This window comes from Podarcis vaucheri (assembly GCF_965113315.1).
Source record: "Podarcis vaucheri genome assembly, chromosome: 4".
Taxonomy (NCBI): domain Eukaryota; kingdom Metazoa; phylum Chordata; class Lepidosauria; order Squamata; family Lacertidae; genus Podarcis; species Podarcis vaucheri.
The window spans coordinates 15,086,332-15,110,635 of NC_138762.1; the positions used below are offsets into that span (position 1 = coordinate 15,086,332).

Genomic DNA, 24,304 nt, shown 5'->3' on the forward strand with positions numbered 1-24,304 from the left:
CTTCTGGCCTCAGTGGATACATCCATCACCCCTCCGTGTCCATAGGGTGAATGAGTGGGTCTGTGTGTCGCAGGAAAAAAAAAAAAAAGGGGGAACCTATTAGTAAAAGAGCAATTGGTGTCTCCCACTGCCATTGCACTTGTGACACCGCAGATGTCACCTCTGTGCAAAGTAAGTTCATATACCCTGGCTGTAATGGCATCTTCCCAGGTGGATGGATGGGGAGGATATTGACTAATGCTTCTATTGCTTCTTTGCTTTTGTATTCCCTGCTTGATGCAATGCTTGCAGAATATGGTGGGACCTCGCGTGATTGCTGTAATGAGAGAATATAGACCCCTACCCCAGAACGAATCTAAGTGATAGATTGTTCAAAAAAAGAGGAGGGAGTAAAGGAAGATGGGAAAAGTTTCTCTCAATATTTTCTGTGCTTTGTATTCTGTACCTAAGAAAGGTTGCTAAATTCCTGTGCTAATCCTGTGCTTCTGCAACTTTTGCAAATTTTGGCCAGACAGTTAGCACGCCGCCAGTGACCGTTTGCTAAATTTGGTTGGCAGGGCAAAAGTTCATTTCCTGCCTTGCTGGCTAGCAGAAGCTGCTACTGTAAGCAATAACCAACCAGACCAGACCTGTTGCTAAAGAGGCCCCTTTTTCCTGTCTTATGCTTACTAATGCAATATAAGACAAGACACGAAGGAAATGCTTACCTAGCAAAAGAGACACGTGTATGAAGGAGAGGGGAGGGAGTGCTTGGTTAGCAGAAAGACAGGAATGTGTTTAGCAAGCAATATGGATGTTCCATATAGGGGAAGTCTGGGGAAGATGTGGGAGGGGGAAGAGTGTTCTGACAAGTATAAGAAAGTTTGCTGATGTGTATTACTTTACAGCCAGAATATTTTCAGGAGCTATCCAGCTGGTTGTCTCTGGGTACAGATTATCTCTGTGCACAGATTTTCAATAAACTCTTTTTCTCCAAAGAAGATTTTGCTTTCCTGGTACTTTTGTTCCCTCCGAGGTCCGGGGATGGCGAGGCTAATGGATCCCTAGGTAAATAAGGCTTCATGCTCACTATCTGCTTGATCATGAGGGGGGTGATAGTGGTTACCTTCTTAAAAGGACACAGAGCTGAAGGGAGGAAGTTGGGTGAATTCTTTCTCCCACTTCTTCTTTTGGGGTTTTTTCAAGATACAGAGTGATTGTGCTGGATCCAATTTTTGTCCAGGTCAAGTGAAAAAGTGAAGTGTGTGTGCGCACACACACTTACTCTTTCTGTGTTGGGAGGCAGGGACTGATTTGGGGAGAACCAAAGAAGTGAAAAGAGGGTGAAACTCATGGCATTCACTCACAAATCCAAATGTGCCCACTTATGAATTGGAAAGAAATTTGACCCCTTTTGCATATAAAGGTAAACCTACCTAATTCACACTTTCCAAAGGAATACCCAAAACACAGCAGTCCTTCAAAAGTCACACTTAACTGAATTTTGTAATGCAGTTCTCTGATGCAATGGTGCTTGCAAAAAATGTGTGTGTGCGCGCTCGCTCTCTCCATATATATATATATATATATATATATATATATATATATTCTTTTTTTCTTTCTTTACTTTTTAAAACCACTTATTATTTGTTGTATTTAAATTTAATCGTACAATAAAAACTATTGGGGGGAAGTGCATAAAATTAATATATTAATGAAAATGACATACAAAATGCATTATATTAGAGGGAATTGCTGGCAAATCTTTGTAGTCCAAACTACATACAAGTATGCTTATTAGGATAAATTCGCACTGGATGAGTAAAATTTACAAATTGCCTCAGGAATGTTGGTCGCTGAATTTAAGATTGGATAAATCAGCAACGGAGAGAATCAAAACTGACATATCTTTCCATCACTCGTGCCAGTGTGACTAAAATGGTTGGCAGCCCCTGACTCATTGGGAGTAAGTTGCTACAGGGAATAAGGTATCGGTTTTCTTGGGCTGAGGACTAATGCTGGAGGCCAGGCAGAAAGCTCATAGGGGCCGCCCTGTCTCGTAGCAAATGACAATGGCGACTGATTTAAAGGCACGGTCTTGCCACCTCCACAGAATCCAGCAGCTGTTTGAAAGCGAACCGTTCTTAATAGACAGGAAGGCGGTGTAAACAAACGTCCTCCCTCTCCAGCTAAGGGAAAGTCACCTTTGGCAAATATTGATGTTGTAGGAGTGGATCTTTCGACAGAGAATGTGGTAGCACCGGTCAACCTGCAAAACAGATCTTGGAGAGCGAGAAAGCAGACGGTTTAATAAATGACTCAGGCAGCGCCACCTAGATTCACTGGTGCTTTTTAACCAAGCGGAAAAGCATGTCTGCATATACCACTTGAATATACTATTTGAAATATTTCCTGACCACTTTGGGGCACACAGACATATCCTCCAGTTCAGTCTTATGTTCTCCTTAGGAGTCATTCCATTCATCTGGGTGCCTTTCCACTGCTCCTATTGTCGTCCATATGATATTGTGTGTGCCTCACAATTGCCTGGTGTGTGTGTGTTGAAGATATAAAGCGGGTGTGGGGAACTTCTGGCCCAGAAGGGTCCCAATTTGGCCCATGAGGCTGTTTTCCCCAAACCATGCTTATCCACTCTGACATGTGACATTATATGTGACATCATCAGGTGTGGAGCAGGTACAAGTGGCTACAAAGGAACAACCGGGAGCTTAAAGTGAGCTCCCAATTATTCCTTTGCTGGAGCAAAGCACAGTCCTGGTGACTGGGAGTGGCCGCCGAGACCATTTAACACCACTCCTGAAAGATCTTCATTGGATCCCAGTACGTTTCTGAGCACAATTCAAAGTGTTGGTGATGACCTTGAAAGCCCTAAATGGCCTTGGTCCTGTATACCTGAAGGAGCATCTCCACCCCCATTATTCAGCCCGGACACTGAGGTCCAGCTCCGAGGCCCTTCTGGTGGTTCCTTCACTGTGATAAATAAGGTTACAGGGAACCAGGCAGAGGGCCTTCTTGGTAGTGGCACCCGCCCTGTGGAACACCCTCTCATCAGATGTCAAGGAAATAAACAACTATCTGACTTTTAGAAGACATCTGAAGGCAGCCCTGTTGAGGGAAGTTTTTAATGTGTGATGTTTTATTCTGTTTTTAATATTCTGCTGGGAGCCGCCAGAGTGGCTGAGGAAACCCAGCCAGATGGGCAGGCTATAAATAAATTATTATTACTGTATTATTATTATTATTATTAATAATAATAATAACTAATTGTGATTCCATCAGCTGATGAATGGGGGCATCAGACAAAGATGTTTGCATTGAAACTGCTGCTACAATAGAAGGGAAATGTGCCAGGTTAGCTGAAGCATTGATGCAAACTACTTTGTGCTACTGATCCCTGCAGGAGACAGGTGTGAGCTCACAACCCAGAAACCGATGGGTGGCGAGTTCAAGCCCACCGGATCCACCGAGTGACCAAGTTCACTATGGAGAATTCAACTGTGCACCCAACTCCTGCAGAAAAGAAGCTCGAACTCGCCACCCGTCACTTTGCCACCCACAAACCAGAAACTATCAAAACCTTTAATCAAATAGCAGGAGAAGTTCCGGCTGCACAGTAGCAGCTTGCAAAAAAATAAAAATAAAAAATGACTTGACTGGAAAAGAACAGGATGTAGACTCCGCCACCACTATTCTAAAGCAATGAGATAAGAACGAAAATAACAAAACAGACCATATTTGACAAGCCTCCCAGGAGTTGATTAGTTTAAATTTGCTTTCGTTTTGATGGTTTGAAATTGGCAGTTGTTTCATTTCGCATTTGTAATGCTTGTGGATTTGAGGCGGTGAGACACAAAAATTAAAATTTAAATTTATGAAGGCAAGCATGAGGGTTTGCTACATGTCTGAGGGTCAGGCTATTCTCATGAGTATAGCGGTAAGAAGAAGAAAAAGTGGTAACAAGCCTCTGTTACGGTTTTTAGTGTTGAACCATGACCAGAGAGACCTGGGTTCAAACCCTCCCGCGGCTATGAATTTGGAGGGTTACTTGAAGCAGCTACTGTTAAGTTGTGGGTGAACATATCAGACGACACGGCGATTCTTCAAATAGCTCTTGTTTATTCAGAGGCCAGAACAGAACTGAACTGAAGGGCTCAGTCAGCCTGCTTATATAGAGCAGTGTTTCCCAACCTTTTTTGGGCAAAGGCACACTTGTTTCATGAAAAAAATCTCGAGGCACACCACCATTACAGCCCCGTGACGTCAGTGTGCAGCGTCACGCCGGGAGGGACATGAATTGCTAGCAAATTACATAATCACCTCCTTGAGGGCTGGCTCATCTTCTCCGAAGGCAGAACCCCATTAATTAACAGCACAGACTCACACCATAGCCAAGACGAGGGGGGAAAACCTCAGTCATGCACAGTCATGCACATGTGGGGGCTAAATGAGGACGAAGACCGGGCAGAGAGCAGGGTTCAAATCACCCCACCTGGCCAGGACAATCCCTGGGTGCTCCCTTGGGCCACTCGCCTGACCCACCTCGCAGGGCTGTTGTTGCGAGGATAACACGGGGAGAACCACGCGCGCCCCCGGGAGCTCCTTGGAGGAGAAAGCGGGCGATGAATGCAATGCACGAAATATATGAGAGGCGACCAGGTTTTGCAGGTGAGGGGCCCCCGCCAGCCTCCGCTTCCAACACCCGGCGCAACGACGCCGAAGTTTCCCCCCGGGCTCGGCTCGGGGAGCAGCGCTGCTCCCCCCGGCTCCCCTTTGCCCTCCCGGCTCTCTCTGCCGCCCACTGGGGACCCCCCTCACCTGCCAAGTCCGGAGCGCCGGTGGAAGTTGCATGCATGCATGCAGGGCGCCATGTTGCCATTGCATTGCACTGCACTCCATGCAACGCCTACACGCATGCATTGCCTTGCACGCCCGCCAAGGGGTCTCCCCGCGGTCTGATGCGTCCCCTCCGGCGCGGATGCATCATTGCAAAAATAAAAAAAAACCCGACGCAGCCCTACCTGGGGGGCAGCCTCCGCCGCTCCGCCTCCGCGGGGATCCCCGGGCTCCATCCTGCCGCCCGATCTCCGCGGGGGCGCAGGCAGGCTGTGCGGGGTCTGCGCGGAAGAGCCCCTGCCCGCCCTGCCGCCGCCGCTGCGCTCATTCCATGGCCGGGAGAAGACTGCTTCAAACAAAACGCCCGGCCCGCCAGGCCACGCTGGGAAATGTAGTTCACGCACCCCGCGCGGGCGCGGAGCCCAAGGGCGAGGGGACTACGGATCCCGGCAGCCCCCGCGCCGGGGACGGAGGGGGAGAGGCCGGGTGCAGGGATGGAGGGACGGGTGGTCGAGCGAGTGAGTGAGTGGCAGCCGCCAAGCCTTGGCCGAGAGCCAGGAAGGGCCTCCCCGGAGGAGGAGGAGGAGGGAGGCGCAGAGCGGGAGGGAGGGAGGGAACCCCAGGGGTCATCTAGTGACGGCGCCCCAATCAAAAATTTGACTTAAAAAAAAATCTTTCAAATTTTTTAATTTTCCCCGCGGCACACCAGGCAACATCTCGCGGCACACTAGTGTGCCGCGGAACAGTGGTTGGGAAACACTGATATAGAGCTCCAGTACAAGGTAACTGTAGCAACTTTCTAAAACTATCCAATCACTGAACGTCACTTTCGATCCTTCATTTTCATAACTATCTACAGTATCCCCCTGCTGGCCCAGGATGAGAACTTCAGTACATAACAGCTACCATCTCCCAACATCACCCAACTTGTTGGTTTGTTGTGTTGATAAAATGGAGGTTTGGGGGCGGAGAAAGATCTTGGAGAAAGGGTATGACAAAAACACAGCAAGTAATATGCTTTTATATGATTTTTTTATGTTGTGCACAGTTCTGGGATCTACAAAGTGTGGCATGCACATTAAACAAACAAACAAATGACAAACAGGTAAAAACCATTCAACTTAAACCAGTGCAGTTCTTAAGTCCCTTAATCCCCGCCTGTCATTTCCTAAATGCTTCACAGTAGAACAAGTCAGAATAAGGCCAGGAATAACAGGCAGATGACTAAGAGGCTGGCGTCCTGTAACAGGCAAACACAGCCCTACAAAATGCTGTTTTTTATTTCTTAAAATCTTTATCACAACGCTGATTTCTAAGGCTTTCCCCCTGTCCTTTGCGCTGCCTTGAATGTTTGCCTTTTCCACGTGGAGGTTCCTCAATGAAGCACAAGAGGGAGATGTTTCCCCATTTATTAATTTTTTTACAACAAAATAATTGCCAAGGACTTTTCTCTGAATGAAAAAAGGAGGAGGAAACAATTAATCAATGGGGAGGTCTGTGGGCGGCCATACTGATGCGGTTACCATGGTGACCGGGAGAGTTTATGTCTGGAACCAACCAGGAGGCAGCAGCCGGTAATAGACTCTGCCTACCAGCCCCCAGGAGAAAAATAGGGTAAGGATTCTGCCCTGCGCGGGGGTGGGGTGGGGAGCTCCCCCAGGGGACACCCCTGAAGGGAATGACGCAATCCTGATGTTGAGACACCTGTGCATTGGGGCATCCCCTGCAACTGAGCTATAGGTACCAGTTGATAGTCTTGCTCTCACCTGTGCAAAGTTTTTGTTCTATTGCACATCTGGTTTCAAATCCTAGGCTGAGTTGGGAACGGCTGTCTTACGCACCTTATCAATGAGCCCTTTGGGTTGCTTTTAAACCCCTGGCTTCATGGTTGGGCCACCCCCCCAAAAAAAAACACTTTTCTTTTCTTTTACTCAAGTCTTTGAACTCAGATGTCTTGGAGGAACTGCGAAAAAGACTCGCAGAATTGAAAGTGGAGACTCTGTGTACTTTCCCTTTTCTGTTTATTTTGCAACACAGGAAAATCTTCAATTAAAAACTTTTTAAAAATGTCTTGGAGGAGCGGTAGTTTCATATATGTATGTGTATGTGTGTGTGTGTGTGTATATATATATATATATATATATATATATATATATATATCATTATTTTTATGTGATCTAAAACAAACAAACAAGGAAGGAAAAGGACATATAGTCAGCAATTCCAATTCAGAGAGTCTTTTTCAGAGTTTACATTCGGTGTGAGACTCTGTTGCCATAGACATTGGGGGGGAGGGAGGGGAGAGGGTTGGGGGCTGGAATAATGGTCTTTTCATTCTATTGCATAGTGTTTGTGCAGGGTTTTTGTGTCGTCTCATAGGTGAGAGATTGGAGGGTCCAGAGCATTCTATGACATTTGCTTCGAGGCTTGCTTGGGGAAAGCAATGAATAAATATAACAAACAATAGCAATCGATAATAGCCTTCGTTTTAAATTTTTGTGTTTTGTGTTTTCCATATTTGTAAGACTTCTTTTTGTTTTGCGGAAAGCGGTGAATAAATGTAATAAATATCTTTTTTGAAATTATAATAATAATATTTATTTGGTTTTTCAAATTGCAGTTTTACAATAACATGCCCTACATACAACATAAAGAATCTCCTGGACTTTTCTCCTCCCTTTTGTGGGTCCTACAGTTAATCATTTCCTCCGGCATCTTTTATAATAATCCAAATCTCCATTATATCCAAAATTCACCATTAAACTACAAGTGTTGTTCCAATCCTACTAACAATTTTAACTGTTTACAGTGGTTTATATATAATTTTTTCCCATTCTTTATTAAAATTTTGGTTTTCCTGATTTCTGATTCTTCCAGACATTTTTTCCATTTTAGCATAATCCATCAACTTAATCTGCTGTTCTTTTCTGGTCAGGACTTTATCTCTGGGTCAATATGTAAATGTAATAAGTATCAATCCAAAGGACGATAAGGGATAATCACCTCAATTTTTGCCTCTGTTTTTAAACTTGCATGGGCAACGGACAGCAAAGCCTAATTAAATCCAGGGAGATTATTTGAAGAGACAACCCATTTTTTAAATAGACAGGCAGAATTCCTTACAAGAGTTGTGTTTTTAAAACTAGTTGGGGGGGTTGCTTTTTGCTGTAACTGCCTTACAATTATTAAAAGCACAGGAGTCTTGTATTACTTTTGGGGTCTCTGAGCTCATGTTGTATAAATGTTAGCAGGCTGCAGGACCTGCAGTTGCTCTGTTGTGTATGGTAATTTTGACCCAATACTTTAAATTGTGTATTCAGCAGTGGCGTAGCGTGGGTTGTTAGCACCCGGGGCAAGTAATTTGCGCCCCCTAACCCGTGGATTTGCGCACCCTATCCCTAACCCCCAGATGTTGCGCCCGGTGCGGCCAGCCCCCCCTGCACCCCCCACGCTACGCCACTGGTATTCAGATACGTCATAATGCACGAAAACATTATGTCCAGGGTCTAAAATTATCTGCCTTCAGCACTTCACACACGGTGCTGTGCAGTGCTTTTTTTCTAAAAAAAAGTTTAGGGGTACAGTGGTACCTTGGTCCTCAAACGCCTTGGTACTCAAACAACTTAGAACCCAAACACTGCAAACCCGGAAGTAAGTGCTCCAGTTTGCGAACATTTTTCAGAAGCCAAACGTGCTCCGTTTTGAGTGTTACGCTTCTGATTTGAGTGCCACACTTCTGTTTTGAGTGTTACACTGAGTGCTGTCTGTTTTTGCTATTTTGCATTTTTGTGGCTCTTTTTCTTTCTTTTTTTTGTGACTGTGTGGAACCCAGTTCAGCTACTGACTGACTGACTGACTGACTGACTGATTGTGTGACTGAAGTACAGTGGTACCTTGGGTTAAGTACTTGATTCATTCCAGAGGTCCGTTCTTAACCTGAAACTGTTCTTAACCTGAAGCCTCCCACTGCTGCCGCGCCACCGGAGCACGATTTCTGTTCTCATCCTGAAGCAAAGTTCTTAACCTGAAGCACTATTTCTGGGTTAGCGGAGTCTGTAACCTGAAGCGTATGTAACCTGAAGCGTATGTAACCCGAGGTACCACTGTACATTGTTTACTGCTTTCATTTTATGGATCAATGGTCTCGTTAGATAGTAAAATTCATGTTAAATTGCTGTTTCAGGGGTTTGTTTTTAAAAGTCTGGAACGGATTAATATGTTTTGCATTACTTTCTATGGGAAAGTGTGCCTTGGTTTTGGAACGCTTTGGTTTTGGAACAAACTTCCGGAACGGATTAAGTCTGCAAACCAAGGTACCACTGTACTCTCATTTCCCCACTCATATTGAAATACTGCCCCTCAATGAGGCCAAACTTAGATTCACAAAATGTTTAGGGGTATGCGAACCCCTGCATCCCCCCAGAAAAAAAGCACTGGTGCTGTGACTGCAGAATGCATGCAACGGTTTCAGAACAAAATAAGAACAGGGAAAACAAGAGAAAGCCTTTCTATGCTGTCCTGATCTGTTTTCTTTGCTTCCCCAAGGTCTCGTTCAGTCTCTGAAGACTTAAACCATGGCGAAAGACAAGAAAAAGAAGGAGAAGAAGGAGAAGAAGGGGAAGAGGAAACAGCCCTTAGGACACATGTCCAAAGAGCCTCGAGTTTATTTTCCAGAAGCTCTTCTAGAGTATCAGTAGGTATTGTCGTTGCTTGTTGGCACCCAACTTTCTTGAGAAGCAAAGGAGTATGCCCCTTGGGCTGAAGTCGAACCACTGTTGTTAACAGCACCAAAGTGACCTCCCTGGGGCGCAAGCAGTGACAGATTTACGTATAAGCTAAACAAGCTATAGCTTAGGGCCCCAAAAAATTTAAAGGAAAAAAAAACCAGGACATTTTCAAAATATAAGATATAAAACAAATAAAATAAAACCTACATACAGTGTCAGATGGCAGTGGTGGTTGCTCGTGAGTAACCAGTCAGGACTCAGACCTGTCTTTTACAGGTTTTATTTGGGTGCAAAACTATTTACAGTGCAGAGCCACAAGTTCACGTCTGCCTCAGTCGCTAGCAGAATCCGGGAGTGGTTGTTTCCGGGTCATCCCCCAACATAAGAGCTTCCTCGCCCCCAGCCTTTTCCTTTCTTCTTTGCGTTTTACACCTCTGGGCAGGGTGGGCAACGGAAGAGGCGTGCTTCCCTCCTGGCCAGCTTGGCCAGGAGCGGCGCTGACAGTGGTGTAGCGTGGGTTGTCAGCACCCGGGGCAAGGCAAGTAATTTGCGCCCCCTAACCCGTGGATTTGCGCCCCCTAACCCTAACCCCCAGGTGTTGCACCCGGTGCGGCCGGCCCCCCCTGCACCCCCCACGCTACGCCACTGGGTGCTGAGGCTCCTAGCAGCATCCTCTGGTCCTTTTCCCTTCTTCCCCACTGGAGGTGTGGCTTTCCTCACCACAGGAAGAGGAACTGCTTCGCAAGATTTTCGGAGGTTCCCTGTAACCCAACTGCTCCTCTGTTTCCCCACCCTGTTCCGATGGCAGTACCCTGACATCCAGCCAACAGTGTCTTGTGTTGTGTAGGCTTCTATGATGTAAGCAATGGGCCCTGCCTGCTAGCCTGCTCCCTAAAATATCACTGGTTTGCTCATTTCTATATAAAGGTTGCCTACATTCTGCATGGCAACATGTGTAAATGGCTTTAGATACCTATTACGTCCATAAATTACCATATAGCATATATTCAACACAAAAAAACAGCAACAATTTGTTGTTGACAAAGGACAGCTGTACATATAAAAGGCCTCATTACCTTCAGTAGCTTAGGGCCTCACCAAACCTAAATCCGGTCCTGGGCGCAAACCTGGAGATCATGGGCTGGCCTGATGACAAGACCCCTCTTGATGTGACACAAAGGAAAGCAGAGCAAAACATTTGGCACCAGCCGGGCTGCAGAAGTTGCTGGAAGGAGGCGCACACGGTGCCATCCAACTGTCTTAGGGATTCCACTCTGGATTTGTGTAGGGTTTCCTCCTTAGCAGGGTGGGTTATTTGTGGGGCCTGCCTGGTGTTTTTACATGAGTAGAATGTGGCCTTTTATTTAAAATGCATCTCTGGGTTATTTGTGGGGCATAGGAATTTGCAGTGGCGTAGCGTGGGGGGTGCAGGGGGGCCGGCCACACCGGGCGCAACATCTGGGGGTTAGGGTTAGGGGGCGCAAATCCACGGGTTAGGGGGCGCAAATTACTTGCCTTGCCCCAGGTGCTGACAACCCACGCTACGCCACTGGGAATTTGTTCATTACCCCCCCAAATATAGTCTGGCCCCACAAGATCTGAGGGACAGTGGACCAGCCCGTGGCTGAAAAAGGTTGCTGACCCCAACTCTACACCATGTGCAGAAACCACTTTCTTGACTGTTTGAACCAACCCACTATTAGTCTCCTCCCTGAATGTGATCAGTATGTATAGTAAATTAAGAACCTCACTTTAGGAACATCTGGGGGGCTACTGGCTCTTCTGCCTTATTGTACACTTGTGGGTGGTAGGACTTTCCCTCCCCCCATCATAAGAAGAGTCTGCTGGATCAGCCATTGGCCTATCTAGTCCACCATCCTTTTCTCCCTGGGGCCAACCAGATGTCTGCCCCCCCTGTGATTCTCATCAGCAATGTCTAGGCAATAGAATCATAGAATCATAGAGTTGGAAGAGACCACAAGGGCCATTGAGTCCAACCCCCTGCCAAGCAGGAAACACCATCAGAGCACTCCTGACATATGGTTGTCAAGCCTCTGCTTAAAGACCTCCAAAGTAGGAGACTCCACCACACTCCTTGGCAGCAAATTCCACTGTTGAACAGCTCTGACTGTCAGGAAGTTCTTCCTCATGTTTAGGTGGAATCTTCTTTCTTGTAGTTTGGATCCATTGCTCCGTGTCCGCTTCTCCGGAGCAGCAGAAAACAACCTTTCTCCCTCCTCTATATGATATATTTGAACATGGCTATCATATCACCCCTTAACCTCCTCTTCTCCAGGCTAAACATGCCCAGCTCCCTTAGCCGTTCCTCATAAGGCATCGTTTCCAGGCCTTTGACCATTTTGGTTGCCCTCCTCTGGACACATTCCAGTTTGTCAGTGTCCTTCTTGAATTGTGGTGCCCAGAACTGGACACAGTACTCCAGGTGAGGTCTGACCAGAGCAGAATACAGTGGCACTATTACTTCCCTTGATCTAGATGCTATACTCCTATTGATGAGGCCCAGAATTGCATTGGCTTTTTTAGCTGCCGCGTCACACTGTTGGCTCATGTCAAGTTTGTGGTCAACCAAGACTCCTAGATCCTTTTCACATGTACTGCTCTCAAGCCAGGTGTCACCCATCTTGTATTACAATGACCATGTACATATGCAATAGACTTGCATCTTGTAATACAATGACCATGTACATATGCAATAGACAATCTTTTATAGAATTCCTTCAAACCATAACAAGTGACTACATTATTACATGAGCACTGTTCCACAGCATTTGATATTTCCATTTACATACATTCATTCAAAATAAGATGGGTTTATGAAGCAATTCTATATCCTTCCACCACACTGACAAAGAATTCTACGAAACAGTAGTCCATATCCGGAATCACTGTTCAGAGTTGGACATCATATTTGCTGAATACACAAAGCTTCACAGCTTGCCTTTCATCGTACAAAGCCTGGTACCTCGCTTCATTTAAAGATTTTCAGAGACTTTGAGACTAAAGAGTTCATTTTGTAGTTATGGTTTGAAGGAATTCTATAAAAGATTGTCTATTGCATATGGACATGGTCATCGTGTTGCCTAGACATTGCTGACATTCTCTTTGCAACGCAGGGGTTTGTTTGGTTACCTAGCCCTGTGATTCTCAGCAACTGATAGAGGAATACTCAGGGGCAGGCTTTGGTCTTTCACATTTCAGCGGTGCCCTGTGCAAGGCCAGAATTCTGTGACACACACCCCCCTCCAACCTGCCTCTTGCCTTCCATTCTGCTCAATTCGCTATGTCGTAGTTGTGACACCCTAGGCTTGGCGCCCGGTGGGTTGGAACCTATCGCCGCACTGCCCTAAATCTGCCTCTGGCATGATGCCTCTCACACCAGAAGCAGAACACAGCTGCCACAGTAAACTTGGCATGGAGAATCTGAAATAATAATAATAATAATAATAATAATAATAATAATAATAATATATTTATACCCCAACCCTCTGGCTGGTTTTACCCAGCCACTCTGGGCGGCTCCCAACATAATATTATAAACACGATAAAACAGCAAACATTAAAAACTTCCCTAAACAGGGCTGCCTTCAGATGTCTTCTAAAAGTCAAATAGTTGTTTATTTCCTTGATATCTGGTGGGAGGGCATTCCACAAGACGGGTGCCACCACCGAGAAGGCCTTCTGCCTGGTTCCCTGCAACCTCACTTCTCACAGGGAGGGAACCGCCAGAAGGCCCTCGGAGCTGGACCTCAGCGTGAAAGGTATAATGTCGTCACATTTCAGGAATAAAACCTGTGATGAATGCAAGTACAAGAGCAGTCTGGCTTCCTGCGGTGTCTAGAAACTTACATATTCCATGCTTTCGGATACATGAATTTGTGTCTTAACACTTCTTTTAAACTGAAGGGTATTTAAAATAAAATAAAATATGGTGCACAAATATTTGAATGTTGAATTTATTTGTATCCTGCTTTTTCTCGAAGAGGCTCGGGTAGCATATTTTCTTGGTAGCACCGTCACTTATCCTCTGCATTTAATTATCTTCAGAATTCAGATAAAGGAAGAGATCATCGATGAGCTTCTTTTTGAAATAAAAAACTTGGAAGCGCTGAATGACCGAAACAAAGAAAGGGTAAGTAAACATAGGCTTCTGTTTTGATTTGGGGGAGGGAGCACAGCTCCGCTTTGCATGCAAGTGGAAGATGCTAGGTTCAACCCCAGTTGGTTTATTCACATGCATAGATAATTTTCTTTGTATGCTGCCTCCTCCACAATTCAAACCATGCCCAAGACGGCTTACAACATGCAAAAAATACACACCTGCAACAGAAGTAGTAATAAAATTTCAAAAGATTTAAAAAATGCATAACTGAACTGAACAACTTCCGCATACAACAAGGTCTAAAATAAAGATTCAAAAAACCAACATCAGCAACTCCCCGCAACAACCCCCCAGCCAGAGAGTCTGCTCAGCAGCCTCCACATTTGTAGCTGGAGTCAGTCCAGGCCAGTTGGAAAAAGGCCTGCAAGGCAGGAAGCTGGTCTTCCAGGAATCATAGGCAAGACAGCATCTGCAGTTCAAAGGATCAGGTAGATTAGGAGATGGGAAACAGTGCTAGTTCCAGGATTAGGAGGAAGAGGGGCTCTGCCCATATGGTTTTGGGGGGGGCTCCTTGTCCTCGCTGTTGCCTGTTTACTTGCCCTCTCTCTTTGGAAGAAAAGAAGCTTCCTTATACCAAATCACATCATTGGTCCATTTAGCTCAGGCACCCCCAAACTTGACCCTCCAGATGTTTTGGGACTACAATTCCCATCATCCCTGACCACTGGCCCTGTTAGCTAGGGATGATGGGAGTTGTACTCCAAAAACATCTGGAGGGCTGAGTTTGGGGGTGCCTGATCTAGCTCAATACTGTCTAAAGGGAAGGGGGCTGGAGAGGTCTAAGTGGGTGCTGTATATTATTATTATTATGTAGCTCAGGTGTGGGGAAACTTTGGTCCCCCTGATGTTGAAAACTACAACTCCCATCATTGCTGGCCATTAGCCATGCTTGCTGGGGCTGATGGGAGATGCAGTTCAGCAATATATGGAGAGAAATAGGTTCCCTATGCCTGGTGTAGTTACTAGCAAGTTTGGAAGCTACTTGGGAACCAAAATAGGGGATAAAAATCCCTACTCTAATTTCTTTGGTAATGTTGTTAGACAGGCGATGGACTCAGGGAAATGACATGCATGTATATAAGTAGATCTGTTGCATGCAATAGAATGATAGAGATCCATCAATTTATTTCCACTGGATTATTCTGACAATTGTCACCATTGCAGGAGGCGGACAGGGGTGGGGGTGGGGTATGTTGGTTTATTGTGAATTGCTTTTTGGCTATTCGATTCTGCAATTTCTTGCTTCCGTTTGAAATTTATACCCCACCTTCCCATAATGTATTCCAATATACAGTAGTGCCTTGGTTTAAGAACAGTCCGGTTTAAGAATGCTTTGGTTTACAAACTCCGCAAAACCGGAAACAGTGTCCCGGTTTGAGAACTTTACCTCGGTTTAAGAACGGAAGTCAGACGGGGGAAGGGCACCGGCGGCCGGAGGCCTCATGAGGGAAAGCACGTCTCGGTTTAAGAACAAATTCGGTTATAGAAAGGGACTTCTGGAACGGATTAAGTTCATAAACCAAGGTACCACTGGATGTTGCTTCGCTAGCCAGCTTGACCATCCCAAAGAAAAGGCACGATTAAAGTGAAACAAGTAACATTTTTTCAAAAAACTTTCCCCCTCAGAATCAGCAGCTAAAGAACGAACAGACTTCGCACATCCGAGCACTCCTAGCCGCCCTGAAGGAGCAGGAAGAGGCGTTGGCGAAAGTTGAAGTTGTTACCAGAGACGATGTAGAAAAAGCGATGAAGGAGAAGTGGCAGTATGTTAGGGATCAGGAAAAACTTATTAAAGGTGAGCTGGTGCTGAAATCCCTCAGTTGCTAGCTCAAATCCCAGGGGGAGATGATCATTTCTCATTAGCAATTTGGGTAAGCAAAGGCCGTCACTCTGAACACGGCCTTTTTTTCCAGACATGCGGTGCCAGATACATTACCTCGAACAAAAACTCGTTCAAAAGCAAGCCGAAGTGGATTACTGGCTGGCGTACAAAAACGTCGGGAGCGCCGAACATGCCAAGCAGATTGAGTGCCTGGAACAGGACATCCAGAAGCTGAAGGAAGACCTTGAGGAAATGACTGGTGAGTTGACCTGGGCTTGTACTTAAACCAGAGACCGAAGACCAGAGATGTCGGCCTGGACGCCAAGAACTAGAAATAATTATCATTTCCAGCGTGCGCATAAAGGAACACGTATTTCAGTCTCTTCTAAAACGTATTCCCCTGTTTTCTGCTTTACCTTTCTCTTTTCTGATGGCCGGGGTTGTCTTCTTGTTTTCACCCCTAAAGAGTTTTTTAGGATTTCCCTGGAAGAGACAAAGGAAAGAACCGACAGATACATGCTGAAGCAAATGGAGCTGAAGAAAGAATGGGCGCTTGAGGTACTGATACGGCTTTGCAATTCTAGTCTTTTGATCATTATGGGCATCATCGGAGCACTTTCTTCTTTTCTTTTTTTCTTAAATGGGAAAGTGAAAAAGAAATGTAAAAATAGATATATAGAAGGAAGTTTTGTGTTTTTATTGTTCAAAGTTTTGGATGTTCTTCTGTGGGTATCCTGTCTAAACTATCACTTCCTTCAATGCAAAGGTTCCAGCTTCAGCTGCGATTTCACGCTTTCTTTCCTCAGAATGCTGTCAAGCATATCGACAAGACCAGCTGCCGGGAGATTAAAGAATACGAGTGGTTGAAGGAGGAGGTAAACATATCTGGAAGTGTAATCTGGATTTCCAAGGAGAGGCAGTGCCAATCACTGTGGACAGTATTGAACTAGATGGACCGATTTTCTCCCACTGCTTCCTAGACAGGGAAGGGTGGTGGGTGGTCAGAGGTGGAACATACAGTTTGACTCCCCGACACCCACAGTTCAAAGGATATTGGGTGGAAATAATAATAATAATAGTATAACAATAAATCAAATTTGTATACCGTCATTCATTCATAGAGCTCGGGGCAGTTCGCAGCATGTTGTTTAGTCGTTTAGTCATGTCCGACTCTTCGTGACTCCATGGACCAGAGCACGCCAGGCACTCCTGTCTTCCACTGCCTCCCGCAGCTTGGTCAGACTCATGTTTGTCGCTTCAAGAACATTGCCCAACCATCTCGTCCTCTGTCGTCCCCTTCTCCTTGTGCCCTCCATCTTTCCCAACATCAGGGTCTTTTCCAGGAAGTCTTCTCTTCTCATGAGGTGGCCAAAGTATTGGAGCCTCAGAGTCACGATCTGTCCTTCCAGTGAGCACCCAGGGCTAATTTCTTTAAGAATGAATGTGTTTGATCTTGCAGTCCATGGGACTCTCAAGAGTCTCCTCCAGCACCATAATTCAAAAGCATCAGTTCTTCGGCGATCAGCCTTCTTTATGGTCCAGCTCTCACTTCCATACATTACTACTGGGAAAACCATGGCTTTAACTATACGGACCTTTGTTGGCAAGGTGATGTCTCTGCTTTTTAAGATGCTGTCTAGGTTTACCATCGCCTTTCTCCCAAGGAGCAGGCATCTTTTAATTTCATAACTGCTGTCACCATCTGCAGTGATCATGGAACCCAAGAAAGTAAAATCTCTCACTGCCTCCATTTCTTCCCCTTCTATTTGCCAGGAGGTGATGGGACCAGTGGCCATGATCTTCGTTTTTTTGATGTTGAGCTTCAGACCATATTTTGCGCTCTCCTCTTTCACCCTCATTAAAAGGTTCTTTAATTCCTCCTCACTTTCCGCCATCAAGGTTGTGTCATCTGCATATCTGAGGTTGTTGATATTTCTTCTGGCGATCTTAATTCCAGCTTGGGATTCATCCAGCCCAGCCTTTTGCATGATGAATTCTGCATATAAGTTAAATAAGCAGGGAGACAATATACAGCCTTGCCGTACTCCTTTCCCAATTTTGAACCAATCAGTTGTTCCATATCCAGTTCTAACTGTAGCTTCTTGTCCCACATAGAGATTTCTCAGGAGACAGATGAGGTGATCAAGTACTCCCATTTCTTTAAGAACTTGCTGTGGTCGACACAGTCAAAGGCTTTTGCATAGTCAATGAAGCAGAAGTAGATGTCTTTCTGGAACTCTCTAGCTTTCTCCATAATCCTGCACATGTTTGCAATTTGGTCTCTGGTTCCTCTGCCCTTTCAAAATCCAGCTTGCACTTCTGGGAGTTCTGGGTCCACATACTGCTTGAGCCTGCCTTGTAGAATTTTAAATATAACCTTGCTAGCGTGTGAAATGAGTGCAATTGTGCGGTAGTTGGAGCATTCTTTGGCACTGCCCTTCTTTGGGATTGGGATGTAGACGGATCTTCTCCAATCCTCTGGCCACTGCTGAGTTTTCCAAATTTGCTGGCATATTGAGTGTAGCACCTTAACAGCATCATCGTTTAAAATTTTAAATAGTTCAGCTGGAATATCATCACTTCCACTGGCCTTGTTATTAGCAGTGCTTTCTAAGGCCCATTTGACTTCACTCTCCAGGATGTCTGGCTCAAGGTCAGCAACCACACTGACCTTCGCAGCATAGAATTATAATATAAAAACCACAAAATACATAGTAAAGAAAGAGAGTAACCAAAAAACAATAATGTCCACATGTCACATTTAAAAAGGCATCGGATGTCAATCAGCCAAAGGCAGAGTTGAAGAGGAACGTTTTTGCCTAGCGCCCAAAGGTCTACAATAAAGGCGCCATCCAAACTTCCCTGGGGGAGCCACTGCAGAAAAGACCCTGCTCTTATGTTGCCACCCTCCGGACCTCACGTGAAGGTGGCACACGAAGAAGGGCCTCAGATGATGAATGCAGAGTCTGGGACAGTTTATATGGGGAGACACAGTCCTTGAGGAACTGTGGTCCTTAGCTATTTTAGGGCTTTATAGGTCAAAGCCAGCACTTTGAATTGGGCCCAAAAACTCATTGGCAGCCAATGCAGTCGGGCCAGGATCGATGTACAGTGGTACCTCGGGTTACAGATACTTCAGGTTACAGACTCCGCTATCCCAGAAATAGTACCTCGGGTTAAGAACTTTGCTTCAGGATGAGAACAGAAATCGCGCAGCAGCGGCAGTGGGAGGCCCCATTAGCTAAAATGGTGCTTCAGGTTAAGAACAGTTTCAGGTTAAGAACGGACCTCCAGAACGAATTAAGTTCTTAACCCGAGGTACCACTGTAATATGCTCAAACTCTTTTGCCCCTGACCACCAGATTCTGCACCAGCTGAAGCTTCTGAACCATCTTCAGAGGCAGCCCCACATATAACGCATTGCAGTAATCCAACCTAGAGGTTACCAGAGCATAGACAAGAGAAGTTAGGCTGTCCCTGTCCAGGTAGGGACATACCTGGGCCACCTGCAGAAGCGAGCTGCTTCCAGTTTGAATGCCTAGCATAGGGCTGTCTTGGTGGGCCAACGGTCTGGTTTGGTAGAAGGCAAAGGACTTCAACACAGGGTTTCATATCTCGTGGCAGGTGGCAGGGTACAAAAAGGAAGTCAGCGATTTGGAAGCCTCGGTCCACGAACTGGAGAAGGAGAATATCTACCTCATCAACAAACTCTTTGAGCGTAGGATGCAGTTCCTTAAAGTTCCCAGGTAAAGGTGTTCTCCTAGCATTGCACAAACACTGATGAAGCACAGGAGCTAAAGAGTTGACTTGACTCTTTGGCCCTTGAGCAAAGTACAGAATGCCAAACAGTTTTTTAAAAAATTTAAATAAATAAAAATCCTGATGTTTTATTATTTACTAAAACACATACAGTGGTACCTTGGTTCTCAGACTTAATCCATTCTGGAAGTCTGTTCGAAAACCGAAGCGTCCCAAAACCAAGACGCGCTTTCCCATAGAAAGTAATGCAAAATGGATTAATCCGTTCCAGACTTTTAAAAACAACCCCTAAAACAGCAATTTAACATGAATTTTACTATCTAATGAGACCATTGATCCATAAAATGAAAGCAATAATCAGTGTACTGTACTATAATATAAATAAGACAGTATTGTAGATGATAAAAATTAAAATTCGTTCTTTTTCTTACCTGCACTGAAGATAGTCATTGTTTGGATGGGCGGCTTTTATCCATTTCCGCAGTCACACAATCAGTCAATCAATTGATCAGTAGCTGAACTGGATTCCACACACTCACAAAAACAAATTAACTGAAAAAGCCTCAAAAACGCAAAATAAATAGCAAAAACAAAAGCGCCAAACTTAATCCATTCCAGGAGTCCGTTTGATTTCTGAAATGTTCGAAAACCAAGGCGCAGCTTCTGATTGGTGCAGGTGCCCCGGAAACAATAGCCGACAGCCGCATTGGACGATTGGCTTCTGAAAAACGTTCGAAAACTGGAACACTCAGTCCAGGTTTTCGGCATTTGAGAACCAAGGCGTTTGAGAACCAAGGCACCACTTACCAACGTAAGCTACCAGTGCTTATCTGACAGGCACCGTCTCTATTGTCTTTTCCGCACCTGTTGGAGACATTCAAGCCGATTTCCTAGTCTATACATACCTGTACTGGATTTGAAATTGTTTTTCAGTTGGCGTTATTATTGCTCTTTTGCTGCAAAATCGCATCGAGACATTTAATAGGAAGCAATTGACAAATCGAATAAATAAACAAATGTGCACGCAAACAGCTAAATATAAAGCTGTAAGCCACTTGATAATTACAAAGGAAAATATCCTTCAGAGGAGCAGCATTGGCATGGAGAGGACAGAATTAACAAGCTGCAGCTCTTCTCTTTCACATTAATTTTGAATAAACCAGTCGTCTCCCCTAATCAGTAATTTGGACGAGTAGCTATCATTGCCACGCTGACTGGAGTCGCTGCAAATTGCTCTTGGCAAGGAAAGAAAAGTCCTTCCCGCTTTCATTGCCGACTAACCATCCCAATTGTGAAACAAAAGGCATTTTAAACGGTAAATTAATGAAGGCAAGGGGGCAGGATTCCCACTCACCCACCCAATCCTGCTTAGTTTGGCTACGCAAGTCACTTCCTTTTGGGGAACTGGCATGCTCAGCCAACGCGACATGATTTAACTGGTGCATGGGCCACACCGAGCAGGCCTTATAACCTTCCCACTCATCAGCTAATGAATCAGGAAGAGTTTTGCAGTGAAGCTCCTCCTAAAACGCAGGAGAAAACACTTCATTTCTGCAAGCCCCATGATGATTGCAAAGGGGTTTGCACTGAACCTCGCTGCTAAAACTTAGGTTCCCCCCCTTCTGCTTCAGCAAGGTGCTTTGAAGTCCCGACTTGGGGACTTCAAGGTGGCCAAATCATGTGGTGTCGTTGTGACATCAGGTGGGCGACTCCACCCACCTGCCAAATTTGGTCCACATGGCCAATCCTGATGAAGATTTCAGCCGGGGAACCAAAAAGGTACCTGATCCTTGCCTTCGAAGGTGAGAGGGTGTTGTTCAGTAGCAGAACGTATGCTTTCATGCAAAAGGTCCCATGTTCAATGGCCTTATTTGTAGTTTTATTCACTGCCTTCGTGTATTTCTATGAAAGCGCAGTTTATAAGTATTTAAAGAAAAATATGAACGTTAACAGAAGCTCAGGGCATGCATGGGAATAATTCCAGTGGCAACAACTTGAGTGTGCACTTTAAAGATGTGCCACCGTTCTATGTTACAAGAGAAGACAGAATTTCAAACTTTTTGATGTTGCTTCTTCTCCTTTTAATTTTCCAGAAAGTTATTTCTTACCCAGGGAGCTGGCCTGCAGATGCTTGGAGACAAGGAATATGTTGGCCCTTCTGGTAATCCCCTTTCTATTGAGTTCATTGTAATAGTGATGAAGACGTTACAGCGTTGCCTCCCTAAGAAATGGCCCTCACAGCCCTGTGATAGTTTCTCGGTGAGAAATATCCCACTGTAGACATCCTGGAAGCTGGTGTAACTGGAAAGCTAGAAAGTTGGGACTTAAGAACCAACTCTGCCATGCTCTGCCTCACTTGTGAAGGGGAACTCAATCCTTACTGTATGGTTAAGTGCTTTTGCCCCTAGCAAGCAAGGGTCAAACAAGTGTGGAAGAAAACTTAATAGTGTGCAAATCCCTACCTGGATAAGGAAAACAAACACACACACACAAAATATGTCCTGTGTGTGTGTGTGTATTGCCTTTCTTCATTCCACTTGCTGTAGGACTGAAGCTGTCCTAAAAATGCAATAATCTTGCCAGCAAGCTTCTCACGGGTGAGAGTGAAATGGGTGTTACCGGTATGTTCAGTTTTCACCCCCATCCCTGATAAAACAGCTGATCGCTGCACGGTTAGGCCAAGTGCAGTAGACTGGGCCAGGCAGGCTGTACTATTCTCATTTGGCTGTCAGAAGGAACACGGGTAAATACATCAGCTCAGTTGGTTAGAGCATGTTGCTGATAATGCCAAGGTTCGGTCCCTGTGTGGGACAGATCCTGCACTACAGGGGGTTGACCTAGATGTTCCTCAGGGTCCCTTCCAAAGCTTCAGTCCTATTATTCCATCCAGGTCATGAACAGTGTTGCTAGTTGTGCATTGGTAATAACTGGGTTTTTTTAAAAATGCCTCGTTAGTCTGGATGGAGGACAGAGGGGGAGAAATTAGCCTACTGTACAAAGGTATCCAGCTTTGTATCCGGCCCTGCCAGCCCTGGCATATGGCCCTCAGAAGTTTCCCCAGGAAACAATGTGGCCCTCGGACTGAGCTTCCCCACCCACCATTGCATAGCAGAATAAATTTCAAAGCCCAGCAAGCAGTAATAGACGGAATTCCCTCCCCTCCGCCACCGCCATTGTTGCAGCAAAGTTTTATTAACAGGAGTATTGCAGAAAGTGTTTTCCCTCCCCTCGCCTCTGCAGAAGTGGAAGCTGAAACTTCATCATTAATATCGGAAATGGTTCTCAACGTGGATCAGAAAGACAGACAGGAGACAGCAGAAAATCTGCTAGATGAGAGTTTTGAAGTGATTCAAATGCAAACAGATTCTCTTGGTCAAATTCTCCCCCCTATCCTATACGAAGACTCAAATGATTTCAAGGCAAGTATCTACTTTCCTCTTCTCTACGTTAGGATTTTAGGTAGAAAGGGTGAGGTAATAATGTGCCCAAAAGATTTGTGCTGACCTGGGCAATTAAAACTGGTTTTTGTTTTTACACACACACACACACACACACACACACACACACACACAGTCCGTTTGAGCCTGATCATGTCCTCAGGAACATAGCTCCTAAAAACGGCCAGGAGTTGACCAGGATATTATTTCCTCCCCTTGTGCATGATCAACAAAGTCCACCCGGAACGCAGAGATCTCACCCTGCACTCTCACTTAAGACATTTTGCAGGGTTGAGGCAGCCACTCTTGAAATTCTGGCACCCCAGGAAATTGGCTAGATGGCCCTTTGTGCCTGGGTGCTCGTTTAATTATCGTATCTATAAGTTTGCCTTGCCTCCAAGGAGCCCAAGGCAGCATATATAGTTCTCCCCATCATTTTATTCACAAGCCACCCTGAGGGGTTGGGTCAAGTGGCCCAAGCTTACCCAGTGAGCAAGGATTTGAACAGGAGCTGTTTAGTACTCCTCCAGCAGCAGCCACTACCAGCGTGGCGATTGCGGATTGTTGTTATTTCTATCAGAGATTTGCTTATTCGGTTATGCCATGGTCATTTTAAGATGCAGGAGAGGGCGGAATGTTTTCTACTGGGTAACATGCCAATCTGTGTCCTTCTGAACTCCAGGAGTACAAGGATTTGGGGCCCCTGGCAGTGAAATTGATGACTACGGTGGGCCAGACTATGCCAGTTCACGAGGATGCCAGGGAAATGCCAAGCAGAACAAAGCTTGAAGAAAAATATGACGCCAGCCGGCCTCAGCAGCGCATCACCTACCAGATGATCAAATCCGTATTTCATTGAGAGTGAGGAAGGTAGAGGCTACTGCTTTTTTTTTCAAAAATAGGCTTCCGGTTGTTGGAACTCCCCCACCCTTCGTATGACACTTAAATGTTGACTTGCATAGCAAAGATGTTAATATTGGGTACATTTACAAGGGTATGTAGATTGCGTATATTATATTCCCATTCCTCCTGTGGACCAAATACAGGATCTGAATTACTATTGCAAGTGGCTCTGGTTTGATTTTTGCCTTCCGTGAAGGTTTATCTAGTCATTTCATGAAATTTTTATACCGTTCGACTGGAGAAAAATCCTCAGTGCTCCTGGACCCATGAGTCTCACAAGACATGACGCCAACTTACATTTACCAGTGTTTTCAGGGCCGTCGAAGACCTTCACACGTGTTCTCAGTTCTTCTTACAACCAACCTGCAGGATAGTGGCTTGTTTAAAACCGCCTTGGGAGTTTGTAGAAAGGGGCGAGATGACATCAAATGTAGATCTATATTTTTTTGTTCTGACAAGTTTTTCCAGCGGGATGTGTGCGTCTCTGTCACATGCACCCAATTTGCATTACTGTATTTTAAAACTCAAGTTCTTTATGTTGCTTTGCAACATCTTCAGCATTGTACATCACCTTGGGGTGTGAAGATTAAATGAAACAGTGCCCCCAAAAGTGGAGGGAAAACACAGCCTTATCCCTCAGTTT

The 24,304-nt window shown here is 45.3% G+C and overlaps 1 protein-coding gene across 2 annotated transcripts; it reads left to right on the forward strand.

The window, feature by feature from the left end:
* Nucleotides 1–6,329: 6,329 nt before the first annotated feature.
* CCDC83 (coiled-coil domain containing 83) lies at nucleotides 6,330–23,824 on the forward strand. Of its 2 annotated transcripts, none has more exons than XM_082219459.1 (11): nucleotides 6,330–6,447; nucleotides 9,379–9,526; nucleotides 13,626–13,710; nucleotides 15,367–15,535; nucleotides 15,654–15,821; nucleotides 16,029–16,120; nucleotides 16,369–16,437; nucleotides 19,187–19,308; nucleotides 21,415–21,482; nucleotides 22,562–22,740; nucleotides 23,441–23,824. In XM_082219459.1, exons 2-11 carry the CDS (start codon nucleotides 9,408–9,410, stop codon nucleotides 23,615–23,617), a joined length of 1,248 nt encoding a protein of 415 aa, XP_082075585.1. In that variant the 5' UTR covers nucleotides 6,330–6,447; nucleotides 9,379–9,407; the 3' UTR covers nucleotides 23,618–23,824. The 2 variants fall into 2 exon arrangements, with proteins under 2 accessions (XP_082075585.1, XP_082075584.1); XM_082219458.1 differs by lacking the exon at nucleotides 6,330–6,447 and adding an exon at nucleotides 6,448–6,573.
* The last annotated feature ends 480 nt before the right edge of the window (nucleotides 23,825–24,304 follow it).

Bases quoted from the DNA above. Each gene is read 5' to 3' on its own strand.
- CCDC83 (XM_082219459.1), top strand. From the start codon at position 9,408: ATGGCGAAAGACAAGAAAAAGAAGGAGAAGAAGGAGAAGAAGGGGAAG. The intron at 16,121-16,368 runs GTACTGATACGG...TTCTTTCCTCAG, and splicing joins AGAAAGAATGGGCGCTTGAG to AATGCTGTCAAGCATATCGA. The intron at 16,438-19,186 runs GTAAACATATCT...ATCTCGTGGCAG, and splicing joins ACGAGTGGTTGAAGGAGGAG to GTGGCAGGGTACAAAAAGGA.